Source organism: Antechinus flavipes, chromosome 4, assembly GCF_016432865.1.
Source record: "Antechinus flavipes isolate AdamAnt ecotype Samford, QLD, Australia chromosome 4, AdamAnt_v2, whole genome shotgun sequence".
Lineage (NCBI taxonomy): Eukaryota > Metazoa > Chordata > Mammalia > Dasyuromorphia > Dasyuridae > Antechinus > Antechinus flavipes.
In genome coordinates, this window is record NC_067401.1 from 471,968,197 (window position 1) to 471,990,676 (window position 22,480).

Sequence of the window (22,480 nt, forward strand, 5' to 3'; positions counted from 1 at the left end):
TTTCTCTCCGAATCCTCTTTCCCTCCTGGATCTTCCTTTCCCATCTGCACAAATCGGGGCTGAACCAAACGGAGGGCAGAGTACGAGCGGTTATTAAGCTCCTGCTATGTGCCGGGCATGTGCTCTACGGTGCCTTTAAGCACTGTACCGAGTACCTGGATATGCCCTGCCTCTCTTGCCTCAGTTTCCTCTCCCGAACCAGAAGCTGCTGGCCTGGGTGATTTCTAAGGTCCTTTTTGAACGCTAATCCTCCCTGCCCCCGCCCTCAGTTTCCCCTCCAGCACGAGGAGCGGCAGGGTCCGGAGGGAGCTCCTCGCTCCCCGCAGAGCAGCAAGGCCCGTGGAACACCGGACAGAAATCGTTAACAGACACAACCGTCGTCCGCAGATAAACCCTCGCAACCCCCACCCCCACCCTCCCCAGAGCACAAGGGGTCGGGCCGGTTCCAGGGGAAGTCGGGTAGGCGGTGCGGGGGCGGGGCGATCCGGGCCAGCTCGACCAATCCAGGAGCCCCGCTCCTGGTCCGATCCTCTCTGCGCGTCGCCATTGGGCAGCGCCGGGGTCTCGGCCCACCGAGCCCTGGGGAGGCCGAGCCAATCGGGCGGCGGATCGGGGCCCGGGCCGGCTTCGGGCTGGGAGTGTCGGCGGGCCTGGGCGGGACGAGAAGAGGGCGCGAGCGGCGCGTTTGGGGCTCACTCCTCCCCGATCTGCGCGCCGCACCGCGCCGCCTCCGCCACCGTCTCCGGGGGACATTCCTGTTACCTCCGCTGAGCACGTCCCCGGGAACCTGCGCCTGCTCGGGACGGAAAGCGGGAAGAGCCCGGGAGCCCGCAGTCTATGTGCGCTCCCTGCGCGCGCGGAAAAAACGTCCCCGGGAGTCCGCTGCGCGCGCGGAGAGAACGTTCCCGGAGTCCCGCTGCCAGGGTGCGCCCCCCCAGGGCGCGCGGAGAGAAGCCCCCGGGAACCCGCGGCACGCGCGGAAAAAAAACGCCCCCGGATCCCTGCAGCCAGCGGGAGCACCCCTGCGCGCGCGGAGAGAACGCCCCGGGAGTCTGCAGCGCGCGCTCCCTGCGCCGGACGGGACGGGCCCGGGGCTAGCCCCCGCCGTGCCGCGATGGAGCCGGCCGTGTCCCTGGCGGTGTGCGCGCTGCTCTTCCTGCTCTGGATCCGGGTGAAGGGGCTGGAATTCGTCATCATCCACCAGCGCTGGGTGTTCGTGTGCCTCTTTCTCCTGCCGCTGTCCTTCATCTTCGACATTTACTACTACCTGCGCGCCTGGGTGGTGTTCAGGCTGAACAGCGCGCCGCGCCAGCACCGACAGCGGGTTCAGCACATTCAGAAGCAGGTGGGGGCTCCCCCGGGACCCCAGGGCGCGGGGTTGGGGGGAGTCCGTGCCCCTCCTCGGGTGTCCATCCCGTCCTCCCGCCGCTTGCACCCCCACCCTCACCTTCCTACTGCTGGCACGCCCCCCCTCCCCCGCTGTCTCCCACCCCCCAATAACGCACGCCCGGCTTTGCGTACATTCGGCGCTCTCTTCTTCCTTCTACTTGAACTCCCCCCCCCCGCCCCCCACCTGGACCAGCCTTTCTCTTCCTCTCTGCCCCAGTGTTCCCGAGGGATGCGGGAATCTTCCCCTTCGGGTGCAAGGTAGCACTCCCTCCTTCTCCCTCCCCCTCCCCCGTTAGGGTTAGTGCTTTAGCTACCTACACCGCCACCTCCGTCCCCCCCGCCCCCCACCTTTTACTTGGGAGATGGGGCAGAGCAACCAGATGTGTGTGGGCCATGTACCCCGTGCCTTTTACAGATTTGAGGAGGGAGAATCCAGGTGTTTGAGGGGAGTTGAGGAAGCGGGCTCCTTTTTTTCCCTCTGGTCCCCTTGGGCCTCCAAGGCTATTTCAGGGTTCGTGGCTAGCTCCCTAGTAACGAGTGGTGTTGGGATAGGGATCCCACGAGTTTTTTTCCGGAGTGCTGTGGGGGGTGGGGGAGCTTCTTCTGAAGTACGTTCTGCAGTGGGGCTGGAAGCAGGGAGACTCGAAGGTGACCAGCGCTGACCTGTGGTTCAGCCGTCCAGTGACCATGTGACCTTGTGCCTGTCACTTCCTGTTGACTGTTCCGATAAAGGAGGGATTTGGGCCGGCTGATCTTGCAGCTGTGTGGGACTCCAAGTCCTTGAGCACAGAAAGCTTTGGCAGAGGGTTGTTGCGGAGGGGGAGGAGGGAGAAGCTCAAAGGAGCCGGGGGGAGAGACTGCTTCGAGATTTCAAGGATGAAAGGGATGTTGCCATATTTTTCCCTCCCTGTGTATCCGGGCTTTCTCTGGGCTAGTTGAGAAGGGGGCAGGGAAGGACACGAGCCCCAGAGGAGGCTGCAGCAGCCCCCATGACAGCTAGGGAAGCTCCATCTATCTGGCATCTCCATCCCAGTATATGGCCCAGCAGGCCGGCTCTGCTCGCAGCTTCTGAGGAGAGAGCCCTGGGTTCTGCCCGTCTGCACTCGGTGGAGGCCTTGCCTCTCTCTGCTTGGCTCCCTCTCTGAGCCCTGCAGGGTTATAAAAGCCGGGCAAGTTCTGATGTCATATTATAAACGAGACCTCCCCCTCACCCCTCTTCCAGAGGGGGTTTCTGGCTCTGAGCGTTGGTGACCATACCGATTTTGTGATTGGACAAATCACTGGGCTCCTTAGGCGGCTAGGACTAAGTTGCAGAGAAGGTGCTGACCTGCTTTGGGGAGGGAATTTCCTCACCTGGGAGTTTCCAGGAATGGTGAGATCATGTTAACCTGTCTAATCACTGAGTGGGTGGAGGAGAAGCAGTATAACTGGTCTCGAGAAGATCTGGGTTCAAATGTGAGGTAACTGGTGGTGAGGGCACCTGGGCCTGGAGTCAGGAAGTTCATGTGTGACCTCTCTTTGCCTCAGTTTCCCCAACTGGAAAATGGGGATAATCATAACACTTGCTTACCTCCCAGGATTGGGTTGTTGTGAGGATGGATGAAATGAGGTAATATTTATAAAGCAGATTAGCAGAGTGTCTGGCACACGGTGGGAACTACCGATTGACTGATTCAGAATTGCTTGGTGGTTGATGGATCCAGTGAATGTTCTGGCCTGGAAGGAGATGGGTTTGGCCAAGGACACACTGTGTGACCGCTGCTCCTTTTTCTTATTCCAGCCCCACCCCACCTCCTTTGCCCCATCGCTGGCAGCCTCTGGGTGGCACCTGGCTCCTTCTCTGTGGCAGGAGCAGGGCAAGCCGGTGCCGGACCGGGCCAGGTCCCATCGCCACTGGGTTATAAAGAGCCACCTGAGGCTCAGGGATTTGCCAGGCCGTGCAGCCGACCTAGCCGTCGAGCACCTGGGTCCTGGCAGGATTGGCCACTTCACAGAGCTTAGGATCCCTGGGCTGTGTGGTCCTCCTGCCCTTTGGATGGCCCGGAGCACCGCACTGGCTTTGGGCAAGAGTGTTAGGGCTGTTTCTGTTCTTATCCTTGGCATGTTGCCCAGCACGTTCTGCTCCTTAGATCGAGTGTTTCTGCTCCTGGGCTGAGTGGCCTTGCTTGCCCTCTCCGAGCCCGGTGCCCTCATCTGCAAGGCCCAGCAGATGACGTGGTGGGATTTGTTCCCTGCTTCCTAGGGGCCGGGGCCTGTGCTGGGTGCCGGGGATGCGGAGGCACACTTGGACTGGGCCCTACCCCTATGGGGGCATGTGCAGTGTGAGGGGCAGGGGTACTTGCTCAGGGACCCACTGGTACTGTGTCAAGATTTGACTCGGGACCTCTGACTAAAAGCCTGGGCGGCTTCCTTTCCCAACATTTGTCACTGGAAGTCCCACGGGGCCGTATCGATGTGGAGATGAGCTTTGCAAACCCTAAGCCAGGCAGAAGCTGAGGAGGAATTGACCAGATATCCGTCGGGATGCCGGGCAGGGCCGAGGAGGGACACTCGCCTACGGTCGCTCAGCCTCGTGCGTCGGTGCTAGAATCCAGCTCTCGGGGTGGATGCCTGGCAGAGCGTTTCCTCTCTGAGCCCAACCCGGGCCAGGCGCAAGGGAAGGCACAAACACCGTTTGAAGTGAACTAGTTATTCATTCTTGGGCGTTATTCTCTATCTCGCATCGGATCAAAGATTGTTGCATTCTTTGTGCTTGTGTCACCAGTCCTGGCACGGAGTAGGCTCTTAATAACCAACCGCTCCATCCATTGCCAAGCTCTGGGCCGGCCCTGGGAATGCAAATAAAACCGGGAAGCCCGGCCTCCACTTGGGCCACTTAAATGGGAAGAAAAGATAGTCATCGAGATGGGGGTTAGCGTTGTGGTCTCGGGAATCCAGAGATGGGGAGGGAGGAGCATGGCTTGCCATCCCTTTTCTAGTAGCAGAAGCTTCCAGGGCGATTACACAGATGGGGAGGACAGGGCAGGGCAACGAGGGACCGGTGAGAAGATGCCCAGGTTACGAGGGGAGTGTTCCCGGAACCGGCCTGTGCGCCCCCATGGACGTGGCCACCTTAGCTCTGCCCTCATACATAGTGGGAGGGCCTGATTTCTCAGGGGATGGTATGGAGGGCAGAGGAAAGGGAGAGTAGAGCCTGGAGACGCAGCTGGTGAGAGAAGGGGGAAGACAGAGTGGTCCCCATTTCTCTGGTGTTCGGAGGCTTCAGGTAGCCATCTGCATGACAGCTCTAGGTTTTACCCTGCTCCTTCCTTCCTCTGGGACTTTGCCACATCCCATCTCTGGGCTTCAGTTTCTTTGTAAACAAGAGGAGGAGTGAAAAGCCAAATGAACTCTTAAGATCTAATCTCTTCATTTTACAGACAAGAAAACCGAGGCTCAGAGAATTAACATGACTTGCCAGGAAAAAAAAGTTTGTTTAGCTAAGAGCCAGGATTCAGGCCTAGGTGTTTGGGTATTTTTTTCTCCTAAATTCTAGGTTTCCTGGAGACATTAGAGATAAACTGAACCAATGGGTGTGAATTGGCTTGACAGCTGAATAAAAGGAGAAGGTATAGATTCAGTTTAATTATCTGTTAAGGGCCCACCCCAGCTTAGCTGCTCCCAGGTAAGGAGGGTGAAGACCAGCTGTACCGGATGGAGTTAGAATATTTCAGAATAGAATAGTTTGCCAATTAAGGTGGCTCCACCTTGGATGTGAACGGTGTCCAAGCCACTGAGCCTTCCAGTAGTTTCTCATTCGGAGTGCCTGGCCCTACTTTCTAAACTGTGAACCCCCTCAAACTCCAGGCCCTGAGCCTCCAACCTTGCTGTGGCTTCCTGGCCCTGCGCCACTCCCTGGATTCTGAGATCTGCCGCCGAGGCTGCTCTTGTAACTTCCTTGCTGTTGTGTGCACAGCATTTCTTCAAAGTCAACCTGCAAGAGCTTTCTCCCCAATTTGCCGTCAGAAGGCCTGGGTTCAAATCCTATCTCTGGTGTTTACTGCTTGCGTGACCTCGGATATACCATTTAAGCCAGACCCATTTTCTTGTGTAAAATAAGGAGGCTAGACTAGTTGACTTGTTGGTCCCTTCCAGCCTTGATGCACCCTCCATGCGTTTTCTTCAGTTGTGCTCTCCCCCCTCACCTCAGCTGCTCAGATGCCTTTCCAGGTCACCTCTCTGCCCCTGTCCCCAGGTCCAGCTTCATCTCGTGCCCCACAGTGCTTCCCTGGAAGTCTCCAAGTTTTACAATGTACTTTTTGAATATTAAATCATGTATTCCTTAGAATAACCCTGAGACATAGAGCCTTTTATTATTCCCCTCTGCAGATGAGCACACTAAGGCTCACACAGTTCATGTGAATTACCCAGGGTTACCCAACTAATGTCCAGGGCAAGATTTTAACTCGGTTCTCTGACTCCCAGCGCAGTGCTCTGTCCACCAGCCCTTTAGCTGCTGAATAGACAACATTTATTAATCAACTCCTATATTCCAGGCGCTGGGAATGCAAATAAGAAAAAGAGTTGCTGCCCTTGGGTTGTGATCTAATGGGGGTAAAGGACAGGAGGGCACCAGAAGCTACTGCTGGGGACACAGAATGGCTGATGGGAAGTGGAATGTTGAAGGTCAAGGCCTTTTGTCTGGCGGCTCTGAAGACTTCAGAATCTCAGCTCTTCCTTTTACCAGCTGTGTTGACCGTGGACCAGTCATTTCTCTTCTAAGTCTTAATTTACGCTTTTATAGAATGAGGGTCTCCAGGGTCTTTTCCACCAGCCTGTTTCCTCTCTGAGCCAGGGTGACCACTTTTGTGAAACTGACATCCGAGAGTGTTTTTTCTGTGAAACTGACATCTGAGAGTGTTTCTTCTGTGAAACTGACATTTGAGAGGGTTCCTTCTGTGAAACTGACATCTGAGAGGGTTCCTTCTGTGAAACTGACATCCTAGTACTCCCCTGAAACTTGCAGGGTAGTGTCTCCCCGTGCTCTGAGGAGGAAGCCGGCCTCCAGAACTGGAAGCAGCCCAGAGATGTGTGTGGCGGGTGAAATGCTTCATCATCATTGAGGTTTCACTCCCTTCCCAGCTGGCTCTTCTAAGCTGCAAGGAGCCACCCTTATGAGTGACAGCAAAGGGAGTCCCCCCTGAGCTCCATAAACCTAATGGAAGCCATTCCTAAGAAAGGATGCCCCATTTGTGAAGGGGCTCGAATGCCAATTCTCATTTCTTCTGCCCATCAGGAAGAGGCATGGGATCTTGAGTTGAAATCTTACTTCAGATCCCATCTCAGCCTGTGGGCCTTTGGGGCACCCCTCCTCTCTAGCCCTCATTTTTCCCATTTGTAAAGGGAGGGAGTTGGAGTTGATAGCGATCAGCTTCTTGCTTTAAATCAAAGAGCCTGATCCTGGTGTGGGACCTTAACCGGTAATTTTCTCTTTTCCCTTAATTGGAGAAGATTCCGGGCTGCCTGCCTTCTCTGATCAGGAACTCCCTGATAAGTACCTCTTAACAAAAATAGGCCTGAAGGGAGATTGAAAAAGTCTGATACGGGAGCCCTGCCCTGTACAGCTTAGGGAATCCTAGAGAGAGCCTGGTGGAAGGTTAGAAGTGTAATCTGCTTGCATCTCTGGGAGTCTCCCCTTGTCAGGAGCTTGTCCTCATCCAGGATCCTGGGTCTTCAGACAGACAGTCCTGAAGTCGGGGTTGGAAGACACGGGCCTCTTCACTAGTATGGGGAAGCCTGGCTAGTGCCAGCAGTGGTAAAAGGCTCACTTTCCTGCAGTCCGCCTTGTATTCTGGGGCAGTGAGAGGCCCTCAGGCAAGTTGGGGAAGGAGTCACTGTCTTCCGTTGTGATCCTCACCTTTTTAGGCTGTAGACCTAACTTGGCCAACTAGATGACCTAAGTGGAGCCCTCCCATCATCCCTGGGCTTGTTGGGGATGGAGGAGGAACCCGTTTATGATTTTACTGATGTGAAAAAAATCCTAATGAGAAGCTGGTAGAGCTTCCTCTACCAGGAGATTGGAAACTCCCTTCTGCGGGCGGGCGTATTCTCACCCCATACCTCAGTAAACAATGGTGACTTCTTATCTCTGGAGTCCAATAAAACTCCCACCTCTCCACTCACACAGGGTTGACTGTTCAGCCAAAATGGCATCCTCGATGTTCTTCCCGGGTCACATACCACCCACATTTCCAGGCTGACCTGGATGGCCCCAATCTGGAGGCCCTGCTTTTCTCTGGGGCGCCCTCCTCCTCTCCTCCTGCTCCAACCTAGTTGGACAGCCTCTGTTTGTTTCAGTGTGCTGTGTACTTGTGTTTGGGCTCCCTACCTTTAAAGGATGGAAGCTTTTTTTGGTTTGTTTTGCCTCGATATCATTTCTAGTGCTTAGGCTGGTGCCCGACCTGAGTAAAGACGAAAGAAACGCTTTTGTTTATTTCATCCGTTCAGCATGTCAAGGATTCATCCTTGTTTATTTCATCCGTTCAACATGTCAAGGATTCATCCTTGTTTATTTCATCCTTCAACATGTCAAGGATTCATCCTTGTTTATTTCATTCGTTAATCACGTTGTAAATGTGATAGTAAGATCATAGGGGCCTGGCTTCGGAGCTTTCCCTCGGGGGACGCGCCAGGATCGGAATGAGGTCCTTGCAGAGCTGCCTCGATGCCCTGGGGAGTCGGGGGACTCACAGGCTTCTGCCCTTCGTCTCCCGCAGGTGCGAGAATGGAAGGAGGAAGGGAGCAAGACCTTCATGTGCACGGGCCGGCCCGGCTGGCTCACGGTGTCGCTGCGTGTTGGCAAGTACAAGAAAACCCACAAAAACATCATGATCAACCTGATGGACATCCTGGAGGTGGACACCAAGCGGCAGGTGAGTGCGCGGTGCCCAGAGCTTCTGCCGGCTGCGGGGCCCTGCCTCTCCCCGGCCCGGGACTGGGCCTTCGGTGAGGGAGCGTGGCGTGACCCTGCAAGCTGGCTAAGGAGAACACTTAATTCCTTTTGTTTTATTTTATTTTCTCATTTACTTTCTGGCCTCACCTGGAATTTAATAGTGAAATTAATGATCCTCTGCATCCTTCATGTTGTAATTTACACCTGCCTTCACATGCATTGTTTTTGGGTCCTGCCAAAGCCCTGGGAACTGGACAGGCTGTAATTATTCTCACTTCACAAGCAGAGACAGGCCTGGAGAAAGTACGTCCCAGTCCCGGAGCACTCAGACCTAGCACAGGTTTCAGCGGCCTTAGTCTGGGCCTCTCAGTGGGGGTAAACGGAAGCCTGGGCAGGGGATCGAGAGGCTGAGGTTTCCCGGAGGCCGCCCGCCTGGGCCTCAGCCTTGCTTGCCGCTGCCTCCGTCCGGCCGAGCGGATGGGAGCCGGCCGTTTGACGGGCAGTCGGTAAAGGCTTGTGCTCTGGAGGCAGCTAGATGGATCCAGGGGAGGGATGCAGAGGATCGGGGGCTGAGCCCAGACGCAGGAAGACCCGCATCCAAATGTCGCCTGAGATGCTCACCGGATGTGACTTAATTTTGTTGGCTTCTGTTTCCTAGTGTTAAATGGGGATAAGGACAGCACTCCCCCCAGGTTGGTTGTGGGGGTTCCGAGGGATCGCGTCTGCGAAGTATTTAGCACAGTGCCGGGTACTCTGGGGCGTATGATGGCTAATTTCCACCCCAGTGCCCATGTTCCTCTTTTTTCTTTTCTGATTAAGATCGTCTCTGTGGAGCCTCTGGTCACCATGGGGCAGGTGACAGCTCTGCTGAATTCGGTCGGTTGGACTCTGCCGGTGCTCCCGGAGTTGGACGACCTCACAGTAGGTGAGGTGGGGCTGGCCGGGGGAGCGGGTGTGAGGGGAGTCCCAGGGGCATGAAACTCCGGACCATTGGGGTCTTCATATGGGCAGGGAGATATCTGCAGACCACTGGGGCTGTCACATAAATAGGGGGGTATCCTTGGACCTCTGGGGCCATCACGTGGATGGGGAGATTTCTGTTGGACCACTGGGGCTGTCCCATGGAAGCCACTATCTCTGCTAGTCTTGGAGGTGCTGCCGAGAGAATGCCGGTTCTGATCCGGGCCCAAAAGAGCAGGGCTCCATTTGGAGCCTCAGCTTCCCTCTCCTGCCTGAACCAGAGCCTTGAGGCTGCCACCCCCCTGGGGGAAGAAAGGCCGGATTCGTGGCTTCTTCCTGCAGGCTCGGTGCCCTGTGACAGCAGCCTCGGTCCCTGGCTCCCTGTGGCAGTAGCATGAGCTGGAGCGGCAGGGCGCGGCGCCAGGGGCAGCTGGTAGTTTCTTACCAGGTGTCTCCTTGGCTGAGGGCCTGGCGGTGATTCTGAGTGAAACAGCGCTAAGGCAGACGGGGCAGAAGGGAGAGGAAGTGACTCGGGGCCAGAGCGGCCGGTCCCGAGCCGGGGTGGGGCTGGAAGGGACGTGGGGTTTGTCAGTGCCCGTGTGTTCTGTGTGTGTGCGCGCTGTGCAAGTACATGTGTGTGTGCTGTGTGCTCTGCAATTACACGTGTGTGCTATGTAAGTACACGTGCTGTGCAAATACACGTATGTTGTACAAATAAATACTTGTGCGCACCGTGCAAGTACGTGTGTGTTGTGTGCATTGTGCAGATACATGTGCTGTGCTGTACAGATACATGTGTGCACTGAACATTATGTGTGTGCGAGCGCGCCACGTGCACAGTCTCTGTTTCCCAAAGAAGGAGCCATCTGTCCTTACCTCCGGGCCAGAGTACCGGCTGCTAGCCTGGATCCGAAACCCAGGAAGGAAGAGCTGGGAACGCGGAGCCGGAGCCGCCCCCGCCCTCTAAGGCTTTCTCCCTGGCTCACCCAGAGCCAGATGGAGACGAGATCCCGGGGGGTGGAGGCTTCGGCGAGTGCCCACTCTGCGCTTCCTGGGCCCCCTCCCCGTTATTCTGTGAGGACCCATGGCGAGGCGGGGACAGAGTGATGGGCATCAGGAGGGCCGGGGTTCAAATGCTGCTTTGGGCCATTGAACAGCTGGCTGACTGTAGACAGAGGATCCTGTTTCTGCAAACCCCCATTTCCTTATTTGGAGAACGGGGCCAACGGCGGCGCCTTATTCTGAGTGTTGCGAGTGTTCTGTAGATCACCTGAGGGAACCTTGAAGGCTCTGTGTGAATGTGAGCCTCCAGGTGCGGACGTGCTGCACAGCAGGCAGAAGGCAGGACAGTCGGCCCCTTGGGGCAGGCTGATCTCTGCGTGGCCTTTGAGCCCATCCCCGGCCCCCATCAGACAGAAGGCCGGACGATCGGCCCCTCGGGGCAGGCTGATCTCTGCGTGGCCTTTGAGCCCATTCCTGGCCCCCGCTCGTCCCTGAATTAACTTTGGCCCGTGGCTTACACGTGGCCGGGCCTGTGGCTGGGCTTTAATCATGACGCTTGTTATTACTTTAATAGCCTGTGTTTATGGGGCAGCTTTCCATCATAACGTGCTCCCCTCTGCACGCTCTGTAACCCCGTTTGAAGATAAGGAAAGCGAGGCTGCGAGGAGCCGTGACTCCCGAGGCCAGGGGGCTCCTGCTGAGGCTCACCGGGCTCCCGCCTCCCTGCTCCTTGCGGGCTCACTTGGCCCCTTTGCCCTCGGTCTCCGAGTCGCGGGGGCTTCGGGGCCCCGGGGGGCCGATGGCGGGGGGAGCAGCCCCCCCCCCCCTCCCAGACCGGGTGGCTCGTTGCCATTTTGTGTGTCCTGGATCAAATGTGGAGTAGAGAGGAAACGCCTCGTAGCCAATCAGTTATCAGACGGGGAAGCACCTCCACTCTGGAGGGATTAAACGCGGGTAACAGCGGCCAAAAGAGGATGATCCAGTGGCCTTAGGTGTCCTTGTGTGGGGAAGAGGATTTGAAAGGGTTCGATGTGGCAGCTGAGGCTTTGGGGTCAGCCCAGAACCCTCTGTCGGGGGCTCCCCGCGGTCCCTCGGCGCCGGCTGCCGCCTGACTCGCGTCTCTCCCCTCAGGGGGCCTGATCATGGGCACGGGCATCGAGTCCTCGTCCCATAGGTTCGGCTTGTTCCAACACATCTGCACGGCCTACGAGCTGGTCCTGTCGGACGGGAGCTTCGTGCGGTGTACGCCGGTAAGGGACGGGACGGGGAGGAAGGGAAGGGAAGGGAAAGGACGGGGAATGGGAAGGGAGGGGACGGGATGGGATGGGATGGGGGGGAAAGGCAGCAAACGGTGGCGGGATCCCGGAGTCTCTGCAGGGAGGGGGGGGACAGAACAGCTCTGATGATCCTCCTCCCAGTCCCCCACGTTTCTTGGTGGTTTTTTCACTCAGCAAACTGCTTGGCAGTGAGGAGGCAAAAATAGGAGACATTGGGACCTTACAGGAGGAGCGGTCTTCCCCTCTGACAATTAGCCGTCCATTCCAAATTAAGCACGTTTAACGGGAAGCTGCAGCGAGCAGGGCACGCCGGGAGGGGACCCGGAGCAGGGGCTAGGGCCAGTCTCGACCCCCGCCCCCTGGGTCCCTTCCCGGCTCACCCAGGCAGCTGGCTCTGAGCACCCACGGGCGCCCCGGGAGAGTAGAGCCCCGCGGGGGAGGGGCGGTCCGCTCAGCGTGGGCGTTTGTGCCCCCCGGTGCAGACGGAGAACTCGGACCTGTTCTATGCCGTGCCCTGGTCCTGCGGCACCCTGGGCTTCCTGGTCGCGGCGGAGATCAGGATCATCCCCGCCAAGAAGTACGTGAAGCTGCACCTGGAGCCCGTGCGCGGCCTCCCGGAGATCTGCGCCAAGTTCACCGAGGAGTCCCAGCGGAAGGAGAACCATTTCGTGGAGGGCCTGCTGTACTCCCTGGAGGAGGCGGTCATCATGACGGGAGTCATGACGGACGACGTGGAGCCCAGCAAGGTGAGGGGCCGGAGCCTCGCGGGGAGCCGTGCCCCGGGCTCTGCGACGGGGACTTTGCCCAAGTTACGCCATTGCCTCAGTTTCCCCTTCTGTAAACAGACATCCGACCGGGAGACTTTTAACGCCCCTTCCGGTTCTCAGCTCTGCCTTCCCTGGGAACCCCCCGCTCACGCAGCCCTTTGCCGGCAGCGGCTCGAGGCAGGCGGGTGAGGTCCCCGGGCCCACGGCCGCCCAGCCTTCATTTTACAGCTTAGGAAACTGAGGTCCGGAGAGGTCCTCCACGTGGTCAGTTTAACCCTGACCCTTCGGCCTCAAGCATCGCCTTTCTCCAGCTGGCCTGGTGGGAGGCGTCCCGGGGTCTGCACGGGACAATGGGGGCTCTCCCTGTGTCTGGGGGGCTCCTGTCTCGCAGCCCTGCACAGCAGGGGTGGGGCCCCATCTCACCGGTGAGGAGACGGCCCAGGGCCGAGCCCAGCAGGAGTCTGCACCAGGACAACAGAGAAAGTCTCCGATGGCTGGAAAAACAAAGAGATGCCCAGGAGCAAAGCTCCTTATCTGGGGAGAGAATGAGAGCATGAGTTTGTGTGGGGCAGCCACGGGGCGGGGAGGGCCGGGAGGAGCAGGAGGAGCATCCGAAGCTGGGAGCCCAAGTCAGCCCTGGCTTGAGGGCCTCCTGGGCAAGGCATGCTGGGAGAGCAGACCAGCCTGGCCACATTCCAGCTGCCTCGGAAGGCTGTTGACAACAGAGCTCGCTCTGTGAGCTGCGGCCTCGCCCAGGGACTCGCTGTCTGCATGTGGGAGGCAGAAGCTGGATAGTCTGTGTTCTCGTGCCCCTCAGCACCCCCTGTTTTCAGCCCCCTCCCAGCTCTGACATCCCCTGTTCTAGGCTCCCTCCCAGCTCTGACACCCCCTGTTCTAAGCTCCCTCCCAGCCCCGACATCACCTGTTCTAAGCCCCCTCCCAGCCCTGACATCCCCTGTTCTAAGCTCCCTCCCAGCCCTGACATCCCCTGTTCTAAGCTCCCTCCCAGCTCTGACATCCCCTGTTCTAAGCTCCTCCCAGCTCTGACATCCCCTGTTCTCAGCCCCCTCCCAGCCCTGACATCCCCTGTTCTCAGCCCCCTCCCATCTCTGACACCCCCTGTTCTAAGCTCCCTCCCAGCTCTGACATCCCCTGTTCTCAGCCCCCTCCCATCTCTGACATCCCCTGTTCTAAGCTCCCTCCCAGCCCTGACATCCCCTGTTCTAAGCCCCCTCCCAGCTCTGACACCCCCTGTTCTAAGCTCCCTCCCAGCCTGACAACCCCTGTTCTAAGCTCCCTCCCATCTCTGACAACCCCTGTTCTAGGCTCCCTCCCAGCTCTGACATCCCCTGTTCTAAGCCCCTTCCCAGCCCTGACAACCCCTGTTCTAGGCTCCCTCCCAGCCCTGACATCCCCTGTTCTAAGCCCCTTCCCAGCCCTGACATCCCCTGTTCTAAGCCCCTTCCCAGCCCTGACATCCCCTGTTCTAAGCTCCCTCCCAGCCCTGACATCCCCTGTTCTAAGTTCCCTCCCAGCCCTGACCTCCTCTGTTCTAAGCCCCCTCCCAGCTCTGACATCCCCTGTTCTAAGCCCCCTCCCAGCCCTGACATCCCCTGTTCTAAGCCCCCTCCCAGCCTGACATCCCCTGTTCTAAGCCCCCTCCCAGCTCTGACATCCCCTGTTCTAAGCCCCCTCCCAGCCCTGACATCCCCTGTTCTAAGCCCCCTCCAGCTCTGACATCCCCAGTTCTAAGCCCCCTCCCAGCTCTGACATCCCCTGTTCTAGGCTCCCTCCCAGCTCTGACACCCCCTGTTCTAAGCTCCCTCCCAGCTCTGACATCCCCTGTTCTAAGCTCCCTCCCAGCTCTGACATCCCCTGTTCTAAGCTCCCTCCCAGCCCTGACATCCCCTGTTCTAAGCCCCCTCCCAGCTCTGACATTCCCAGTTCTAAGCCCCCTCCCAGCCCTGACATCCCCTGTTCTAAGCCCCCTCCCAGCCCTGACAACCCCTGTTCTAGGCTCCCTCCCAGCCCTGACATCCTCTTTTCTTCCTAAGGGAAGGGGCTGAGAACAGGGGATGTCAGGGCTGGGAGGGGGCTTAGAACAGGGGATGTCAGGGCTGGGAGGGGGCTTAGAACAGGGGATATCAGGGCTGGGAGGGGCCTTGGGACACCTGGATAGAACACAGAGCTAAAAGATGAGCTGCTGCTGCCTTTCCCCCCTTTCCTAATGTGCCACAGAGGCGCCGCGTGCCTTGGCGGAGACCACAGTGGAGTGGAACGGGCAGCGCCGGGCGCCTCCTCCGCTCCCAGACTCTTTCCTCTTTGAAAAGAGCGAGGGCCGAGTCATGGGTCCCATCTCGGCCTTCTCCCTCCCCTCCCCCCTTCCCATCATGCTGAGCTCCTTCCGTTCCTCTTGCAGCTGAACCGAATCGGAGACTACTACAAGCCCTGGTTCTTCAAGCACGTGGAGGAGTACCTGAAGAAGGACCAGAAGGGCCTGGAGTACATCCCCCTGCGGCACTACTACCACCGCCACACGCGCAGCATCTTCTGGGAACTCCAGGTGAGGATCTGGTGCTGCCCCTCCCCCGGCTTCTTTAAAGAACGGGTTCTTTCTGCTTGTCAAGGGCTGGGATTCTCGAATTCATCTTGGTCTTGGGGTTCTCGTCTGGAGATTGGGGTTCATCTCCCTCTCCTTCCGACTGGGATTCAGCGAGAGCGCTTCCCTCGGGAGCCTGGTCTTTAGGGCCTTTTAGCTTTAATTTTCAGCAACTTAAAACTCGACTAAGATTTTGGGGGCGCTCTTTGTGATCGTAGAGGAGGTTGCTCAGTCTGTTACGGACGAGCGAGCGGCTCGGCAACAGCCTGCAGCGATGGAGGGAGTTTACCAGTATCAGATTTATTGAAAAGTCAATGTCAAGTCCAGCCCCGAGGTCCAAAAAGTCAGTCCCATGATAGGTGTGGGAGGGGACAGACTCGCTAGTGGGACTGAGCGGTCTCCGGAGCGTTGTAGCCTTACTCTGTTACGACGGGCGTCACGTCCAGAGGGAGGGCGGCCGGAATCCGGTGCCAGGTCGCATGCGGCACGTACATCCACTAGAAGGTGCCGCTTTTTAGGAGAGATGTCGACAAGGGAAGGGGCTATTCTACGTGAATCAAAGCTGTTTCAGTTATTCCACATTTTTAAAAATGCCTACTGTGTGCCAGGAGCTGTACTGGAAGCACTGGAACAAATTAGAGAATGGAAGGTCGGTCGGAGTGGGGTCGTAGCCGTGGCCCTCGGGTGGGAAGCGCAGTAGGAACTTTTTGGGCATCCCTAGCCGAGAGAGCCAGTTCCCCCTTAGTACGATGGAGGCCGTCTCACAATCGGGAAGTGAGGGGAGGCAGCCGGTTCCGTCTTCTGGGATGTCTTGGAGCGGACTGAATCTCCCGGAGGCCGGTCTGGCTGACCCTGGGGTTCCTCCCAGCGCCCAAGGTCCCCCCAACCCACCCATCTTTCCCGTTTCAGGACATCATTCCCTTCGGCAACAATCCCATCTTCCGCTACCTCTTTGGCTGGCTGGTGCCTCCCAAGATCTCCCTGCTGAAACTGACTCAAGGCGAGACCCTGCGCAAACTGTACGAGCAGCACCATGTGGTGCAAGACATGCTGGTCCCCATGAAGGTGCTGGAGAGGGCCATCCAGACCTTCCACAACGACCTCCACGTAAGCCGTGCTCCCTTCCAGCTCCACGTAGGCCTCTGAGCAAGCCCCCACCCCCTGTCCCCCCAGAGTCCGGTGAGGGGCTGGGGGACAGCTGTCCACAAGCATTCCCAATTATATTGTCTCCCATGATTCCCACAGCATCCCGGCAAGAAGGGCGGGCCGGGGCAGGGGTCTTAGAGATTGGGAACGAGCGAGGGAGGGGCCAAAAGAGCGGCTGGGACAGAGCCAGCTGCCCTCCTCGGAGCTCCTGTTTGCTGCCGATAAGGAAATGATCTCCGGGCTCTCGTGTTCCAGCGCTCCATCGTCACAGGAGCCGTGCTGGAAGGGACTCGGAGCCCATGCCGGCCAAACTGCTTATTTACACTTGAGAGACCCAGAAAAGTTAACTTACGTGGCTACACTCACACAGTCAGTCAGCAAGCGATGGCTGAGCTCCCACTGTGTGCTAGGCCCTGGATTTATTAGACCGTGCGTGCAAAGAAAGGCAAAGACAGTGTCTGTTCTCAAGGGGCCCACGCTCTTTTTTCTTTTTTTCTTTTTAAAATTCTACTTTATTTTCCCACTTAGAAAGATTTTGTTCCGATTACTTGCAAAGATACTATTCAACATTTCATGTTTGTGAGATCTCTTGTTCCAGATTCTTCTCCCTCCCCTCCCTTCTCCCCAAGACAGCAAGCGCTCTGAGACAGGATGGACACGAAAATCAGATTTAACGTATTTACACATTCGTCATGATGTGAAAAAAAGAATCTGAGCAAAAGGGAAAAACGACAGCAGCCAAACGGCAGTGAAAGCAGAAAGTGTTCAGGCTCCCTTAGTTCTGTCTCGGGATATTGCTCGCTTTTTTTTCCCCTGAGGCAATTGGGGTTAAGGGACTTGGGTCTCACAGCCAGGAAGTGTGAAGTGTCTGAGGCTAGATTAGAACTCAGGCCTTCCGAGTTCAGGGCTGGTGCGCTAGCCGCTGCGCCCCCTAGCTTGCTAGCCTTCTCCCCCGGGAGTTATTGCCCTGCTGAGAGGCGCTGCTGTTGTGACCTTCTCCTGGCTCCGCGCCCTTCGCTCAGCGTCCGTCCCGGGTTTTTCTGAAATCCTCCTGGCGGTCATTTCTCATAGAACTGGAGCGTTCCGCTACCTGCAGGAACCGCGGCTTGTTGGGCCGCCCCCAGCCGATGGGCGTCCCCTCGGTTTCCAGTTCTTTGCCCCCACGACGGGGGCCGCCGTCGCTCCTTTGTACGCGGGGTCCTTTTTCCCTCTCACGGTCTCTCTGGGCCCCAGGCCTGGGATCAGAGGCAGCAGCTTTCTGGCCCTTCGGGCGTCCGGCCGGGTTAAGGAGCTCGCGTTCTCGGGGGAGGAGGAGGTAGATGCAGAATAACAGGAGAGGGCTAACAGGGAGGCGGCAGCGTTAAGGGGCCGGAGGAACAAGAAAGGGCCTTATGAATGGGGCAGGGGGGGGGGGGGGCAGGCCCGGGGGCGGGAAAGGCTGGGCTCGGGGAGATGGGGACGAGAGTGAGCCCCTTTGGGGCAGACTGGTAAAGCGCCAGGCCCGCCATGTCCGGCAGGCAGGTGAGGATGCGAGTCTGGGGCCCGGGGAGCTGAAGCTGAGAGTCCGCGTGGGGAACGCTGCGTCGGGGGTCGGCGAGGTCACTGAGTGCGATGGCAGAGAGGGGGAAGACCCTGGGCCCCCAGAGCAGTCCGATAGGAGGAGCGGCCGTGAGCTGGGGCCCGGGCCCGCCTCTCCCACTCCCTGTGCTCGGCTTCTTGGCCCTGACCCCTCCTCTCCCGGGCAGGTCTATCCCATCTGGCTGTGCCCCTTCATCTTGCCCAGCCAGCCGGGCATGGTGCACCCCAAGGGGGACGAATCGGAGCTGTACGTGGACATTGGGGCCTATGGCGAGCCGCAGGTGAAACACTTCGAAGCCAGGTCTTGCATGAGGCAGATGGAGAAGTTTGTCCGAAGCGTGCACGGGTGAGTGGGCACGGAGGGGGAGAGGAGGCTGCCCTGCTCGGACACCCCGGGATCCCTTGGGACGGGGGCAGTTTCCCGAAGGCGGCAGCACGTGCCCCTTCTCTGGTCGGGACGAGAAATGGGGGGCCAGCCTGGATTTTCCCTGAGCAGCAGGCCGTGATGATAACCCAGCACTCAGTGGGAGCTTTAATCGGGGCTTCTCCCCTGGCCCCTCTAGGTTCCAGATGCTGTATGCCGACTGCTACATGAACCGGGAGGAGTTCTGGGAGATGTTCGATGGGTCGCTGTACCACAGGCTGCGCAAGGAGCTGAACTGCCAGGAGGCCTTCCCAGAGGTGTTCGACAAGATCTGCAAGGCGGCCCGCCACTGAGCCCGCCCTCCCGCCCGCGCCCCGGACCCCCCTGGGGCCCGGCCTTGGCCGCTCACCTGCCCGTCTTTCAGTAGCCTTCTCTTGTAATGGAAAGGGCCCGCCCTTTCCTCCGCGCCCTTGTCAGCGATCCCCAAAAGTCCCCAAACCCCGAGTCGGATGAAAGCACTTTGGATTGCTCTGACCATTGCTTACAAGGCTCAGGAAGGTGCCTTCAGAGCCACCCTGCATGCGCCTTGGGGCGAGGGGCATTCCCAGGGACGCTGAAGCGCTCCTTCGGCGGGCAGGTCGGCCAGAGTCCGCCCCCTCGGCCGGCTTCTTCCCGCCGTGTCTCCAAGCGCTTTCTCACGCGAGCAGCAGCAAAAGGATGACCCCGTCGCCTTCCCTCCAGCAGATGCTTCCACAGAGCCCCGGAGGGTGGAGCGGGCCTTCAGTGCCTTGCGTGTAGTGGGCACTTAATGCCAGGGCAATCTCCGTGCCTCTGGCTGAAGGGACTCGGCCCTGGAGCCATTTCCCCCAGTGAGTGGGGACCTCCAGAGGTTGCCAGAGCACAGGGGAATGTGGCAGTATTGGCCCCTTTATCCTTTGTGAAGCCTGCTGGGACCTGCTATCACTCTGCCGGGACCTGCTCTCACCCTGCCAGGACCTGCTGTCACCCTGCTGGGGCCTCCTGGGGCCTGCCTTCACCCTACTGGGGCCTGCTATCATCCGCCGGGGCCGGACTGGCCTTGCCCATGGAGTCTAGCCCGGGTGACTGGGCGCTGCCCGGAGCAGCCCCTCAACCCCCGCATGAAACCAACCAACCAACCAACAGTATTCTCTCACGGCTTCTCCACCCTGGTTGTCCCTCCTTCCGCCTCCTCTTAAAAGTGGCTGATCACAGTTCATTTCAGTGCCTTACAGAAATCCTAAACCCGGCTACAGCCGGGAAGAGTTCCTGTCTCCCCTTCCCCGGGAGCGGAGCGCTCCCAAGAGATACCCACCCTTCGCCCTCACCGGTGGCACTCCATCCTTATTTATGCAAAGCTTGTTTTAGGGACTCCCTGGCACAAGTAGAATCCAGACTGGACGAGGTTGAACTGGACCCAAGACCGGCTGGAGGGGCGGAGCACAGGGCCTCAGGGCCACACGACCCCCGAGTGTGAGAACCATCTCAATGTGTTATGGGAGGCGCGCTCGGCCGGGGCTACTCGGCTTGGCTGAGTCACCATGGCCCAGAGGGCCCAGAAACGCTGCCCGCCTCCGCGGTCGTGGCCCCGGGGTCTGGTCTCCAAGCATTCTCCCATGTGTCTTAACCACACGGTCTATGCATTGCTTAGGACGCTGTTGGCGCTCTGGTAGGAAAGGGATGACCCTGGCCCCGAAGGACCTCGGCCTGTTCTCTGGGGAAGCCAATGATTCTGCCGTCGCAGAGGAGGGCTTCTCAGCAGGGGCGGCACCCGCCCGGCGCCCGGGCCTTGGCCCGTCTCCTTCCGCAACCTGGGGCACGGATGGGAAGAGGCGCCTGGGACTCCGCCAAGTGACCGGAAGCCTCCACGAGCCCTCAGATTTGGAGAGTCCACGTGGCCTCTAGAATTGGAAAGCAGTTTGTCTTAGAATTTGCCTCAGGATCCTGCTTCATCTCAGTGTAACTCCCTGGAGACTGACACATAAACTTAGAGCAACTTCTGTAGTCGGAGCCAGTCACACTTGGTGTCCAGTGTTCTGCAGTTGTGTTTCCTTCTAGCTTTGACATCATCTGGTCTAACTCCCCTCCCAGCCCTGACACCCCCTGTTCTAAGCTCCCTCCCAGCTCCAAAATCCCTTGTTCTAAGCTCTCTCCTAGCTCCAACATCCCCTGTTCTAAGCTCTCTCCCAGCTCCAACACCTTCTGTTCTAAGCTCTCTCCCAGCTCCCACACCTCCTGTTCTAAGCTCTCTCCCAGCTCCAACATCCCCTGTTCTAAGCTCCCTCCTAGCTCTGACGTCCCCTGTTCCAAGCCCCCTCCCACCTCTGCCCTTCCCTGTTCTAAGGCCTCTTTCGGCTTTTTCACGCATTCTGGGCGCTAAGGCAGATGTGTAGTAACTTGAGCCCAGTTGCCGCAAGACTCCTGAGCGGGGCCCAAACCAGATTAAAATGTAATTGAGAAATATCCAGCCAAGGAAGGAAAAGTCCAGCACAGCTAAGGTTAGTTTGTGGTTTTCTAAGTCCTCAGTGCAGCTTGCCAGGTCTGAAGGCCCGGCCCCGTTCTCCCTCCCAGCCCTGATGTCCTTGTCCCAGTTCAGCCCGTCCTGAGACTCTGTGCTCGCTCTCCCTCTTGGCTCATTTTCTGGCCTAACGTAAGCTTCTAAGTTCCCTTTCTCCTTGACGTTGTGTTCTGTGCCCTGTTCTCTGGGAAGGAAACACTGCGGCGTGTCCTTCTGCCATGAAGCCTTCTGCCCTGACCGACTGGAGTCCAGCCCGGGGCACAATGGGAAGTCAGGGCAGCCACTTGTAGGTCCCTAGTGACCAGCAGAAGTTGTGTTTGGGGTTGAGGTGGGGGTTGTGGAGGGGAGTTGGGGGAGCTTGTGGGGAGCCTTTGGGCCCTGAATCCTGGGGACTCCTGTCTCTCTGATGTGTTTGTGTGGCTGTTGTCAAAATAAAGTATCCCGGGAACCACTGAGTGTTGTCTCCCATCTTTTCTGCCTGGGGCAATGGCTGGAGAGCAGCCGGCAGGTGTTGGAGGTTCTCCCAGGGCCCACCCCAACACCTTTGATAGGAGGTCCTACTAGCGGGTGGGGTAGCTGGTCCTGGTCTACTGATGGAGGGCCCCCCTCCCTGCTGGTCCAAGAGATTTCCTTTCTCCCAATAGTGCACAATATGATCCATGTGGCTTGTCAGAGCAAAGTCCAGATTTCTCCGTCCATGGGGGGACTCTGTGTGTGATGCCTGAGAGGCTACCTAGTCCTGCTGCCAGCCTCCCACCTGTTGAGCTGGCCCTGGCTAGATCGCGGGCATCAGGCACACTTGCTGCCGGGCCTACCTCCCACCCATGGAGGTAGTGTTCTGCTTGGTTTTCTGGAGGTCTCTGGACCAACCTTCTTTTCAGCAGAATGATCACCACAAGAATAGCCAGGGATAAAGTCTAAATTCTTTATTATCTCCTTCAAAGTCTTGTCTCCTTGTCTGGGGCCCGGGTTAGCTTTCTTGAGGTCCTCTGGAATGTGTTTCTGTAGGGAGGGCAGGAGGACCAACACCATGGTCTCTGTAGCAGTCCAGGAGCTTGTGCTCCAGCCTCCTGTCCTCTGTCTCCTCCCAGTCTGTTCAAGTCCCCCTCTAGGTTTAACTCTGGCCTCTTAAATACTCTATTACAATTAAATCCATTCATCATACTGAGTATAAGCCAATCATTATATCCTTAGGGAACCATTACTGTAAGATTAAATCAGTCATACTGAATTTAGAGAACTATTAATCTCCATTGTCTCATCAATTCCACTGACTTAACACCTTGTAAGAATCCTTGTTTTAAGTACAGAGTTCTGGCCCGTAACATCTCCCACTTTCTTTTGTTTTAGAATATAGGAGGTCACGCTTTCCCTGACTTTTCAGGGAGTTAAGAACCCTAAAAAGGAAGTGATCACATCTTCCCTGACTTCTCAGAAAAAAGGGGTGAAAATTCCATAAAAGGAGGTGATCACATCCTCCCTGGACATCTCAGGAAAATAGATGAAAACCCGAAAGGAAATGGGGAATCAAACCAGATTAACGAGTTTCTGAAGGGTCTCACTTGAAACAGGTATACATAAATTCATCAACATGGATGGATGTAGCACATAATTATATAAGTTACATAAGCACATAGTAATACAGGCTAGTAGTGATGTAACAACATGAATCAACGTGAGGAATTACACATGTCCATAAGTCCTAGAAATAGTCCAAAACCAATATATCATCCATTATTTCATGTGTCAGGGAATCCAATGATTCCTGTGGGTTTTGACATTCTGTAACAGTCTCATTATCAGCTGTGCTCTTTCAGTGACAGATGTTTTTAAGGTCTTCTCCTTTGTTTTGAGGTTTTTCTCTGTTTCTGTCTCTGATGGACAAGACAAATACAGCTCATTGGCACCCATCTGATTCCTTCTCCATCTGT

The 22,480-nt window shown here is 57.4% G+C and overlaps 1 protein-coding gene across 1 annotated transcript; it reads left to right on the plus strand.

The window, feature by feature from the left end:
• The first annotated feature begins 474 nt into the window (after positions 1 to 474).
• DHCR24 (24-dehydrocholesterol reductase) lies at positions 475 to 21,004 on the plus strand. Its single transcript, XM_051999607.1, has 9 exons — positions 475 to 1,345; positions 8,145 to 8,300; positions 9,140 to 9,245; positions 11,414 to 11,532; positions 12,042 to 12,305; positions 14,746 to 14,889; positions 15,835 to 16,032; positions 17,817 to 17,995; positions 18,213 to 21,004. Exons 1-9 carry the CDS (start codon positions 1,115 to 1,117, stop codon positions 18,364 to 18,366), a joined length of 1,551 nt encoding a protein of 516 aa, XP_051855567.1. The 5' UTR covers positions 475 to 1,114; the 3' UTR covers positions 18,367 to 21,004.
• Positions 21,005 to 22,480: the final 1,476 nt, after the last annotated feature.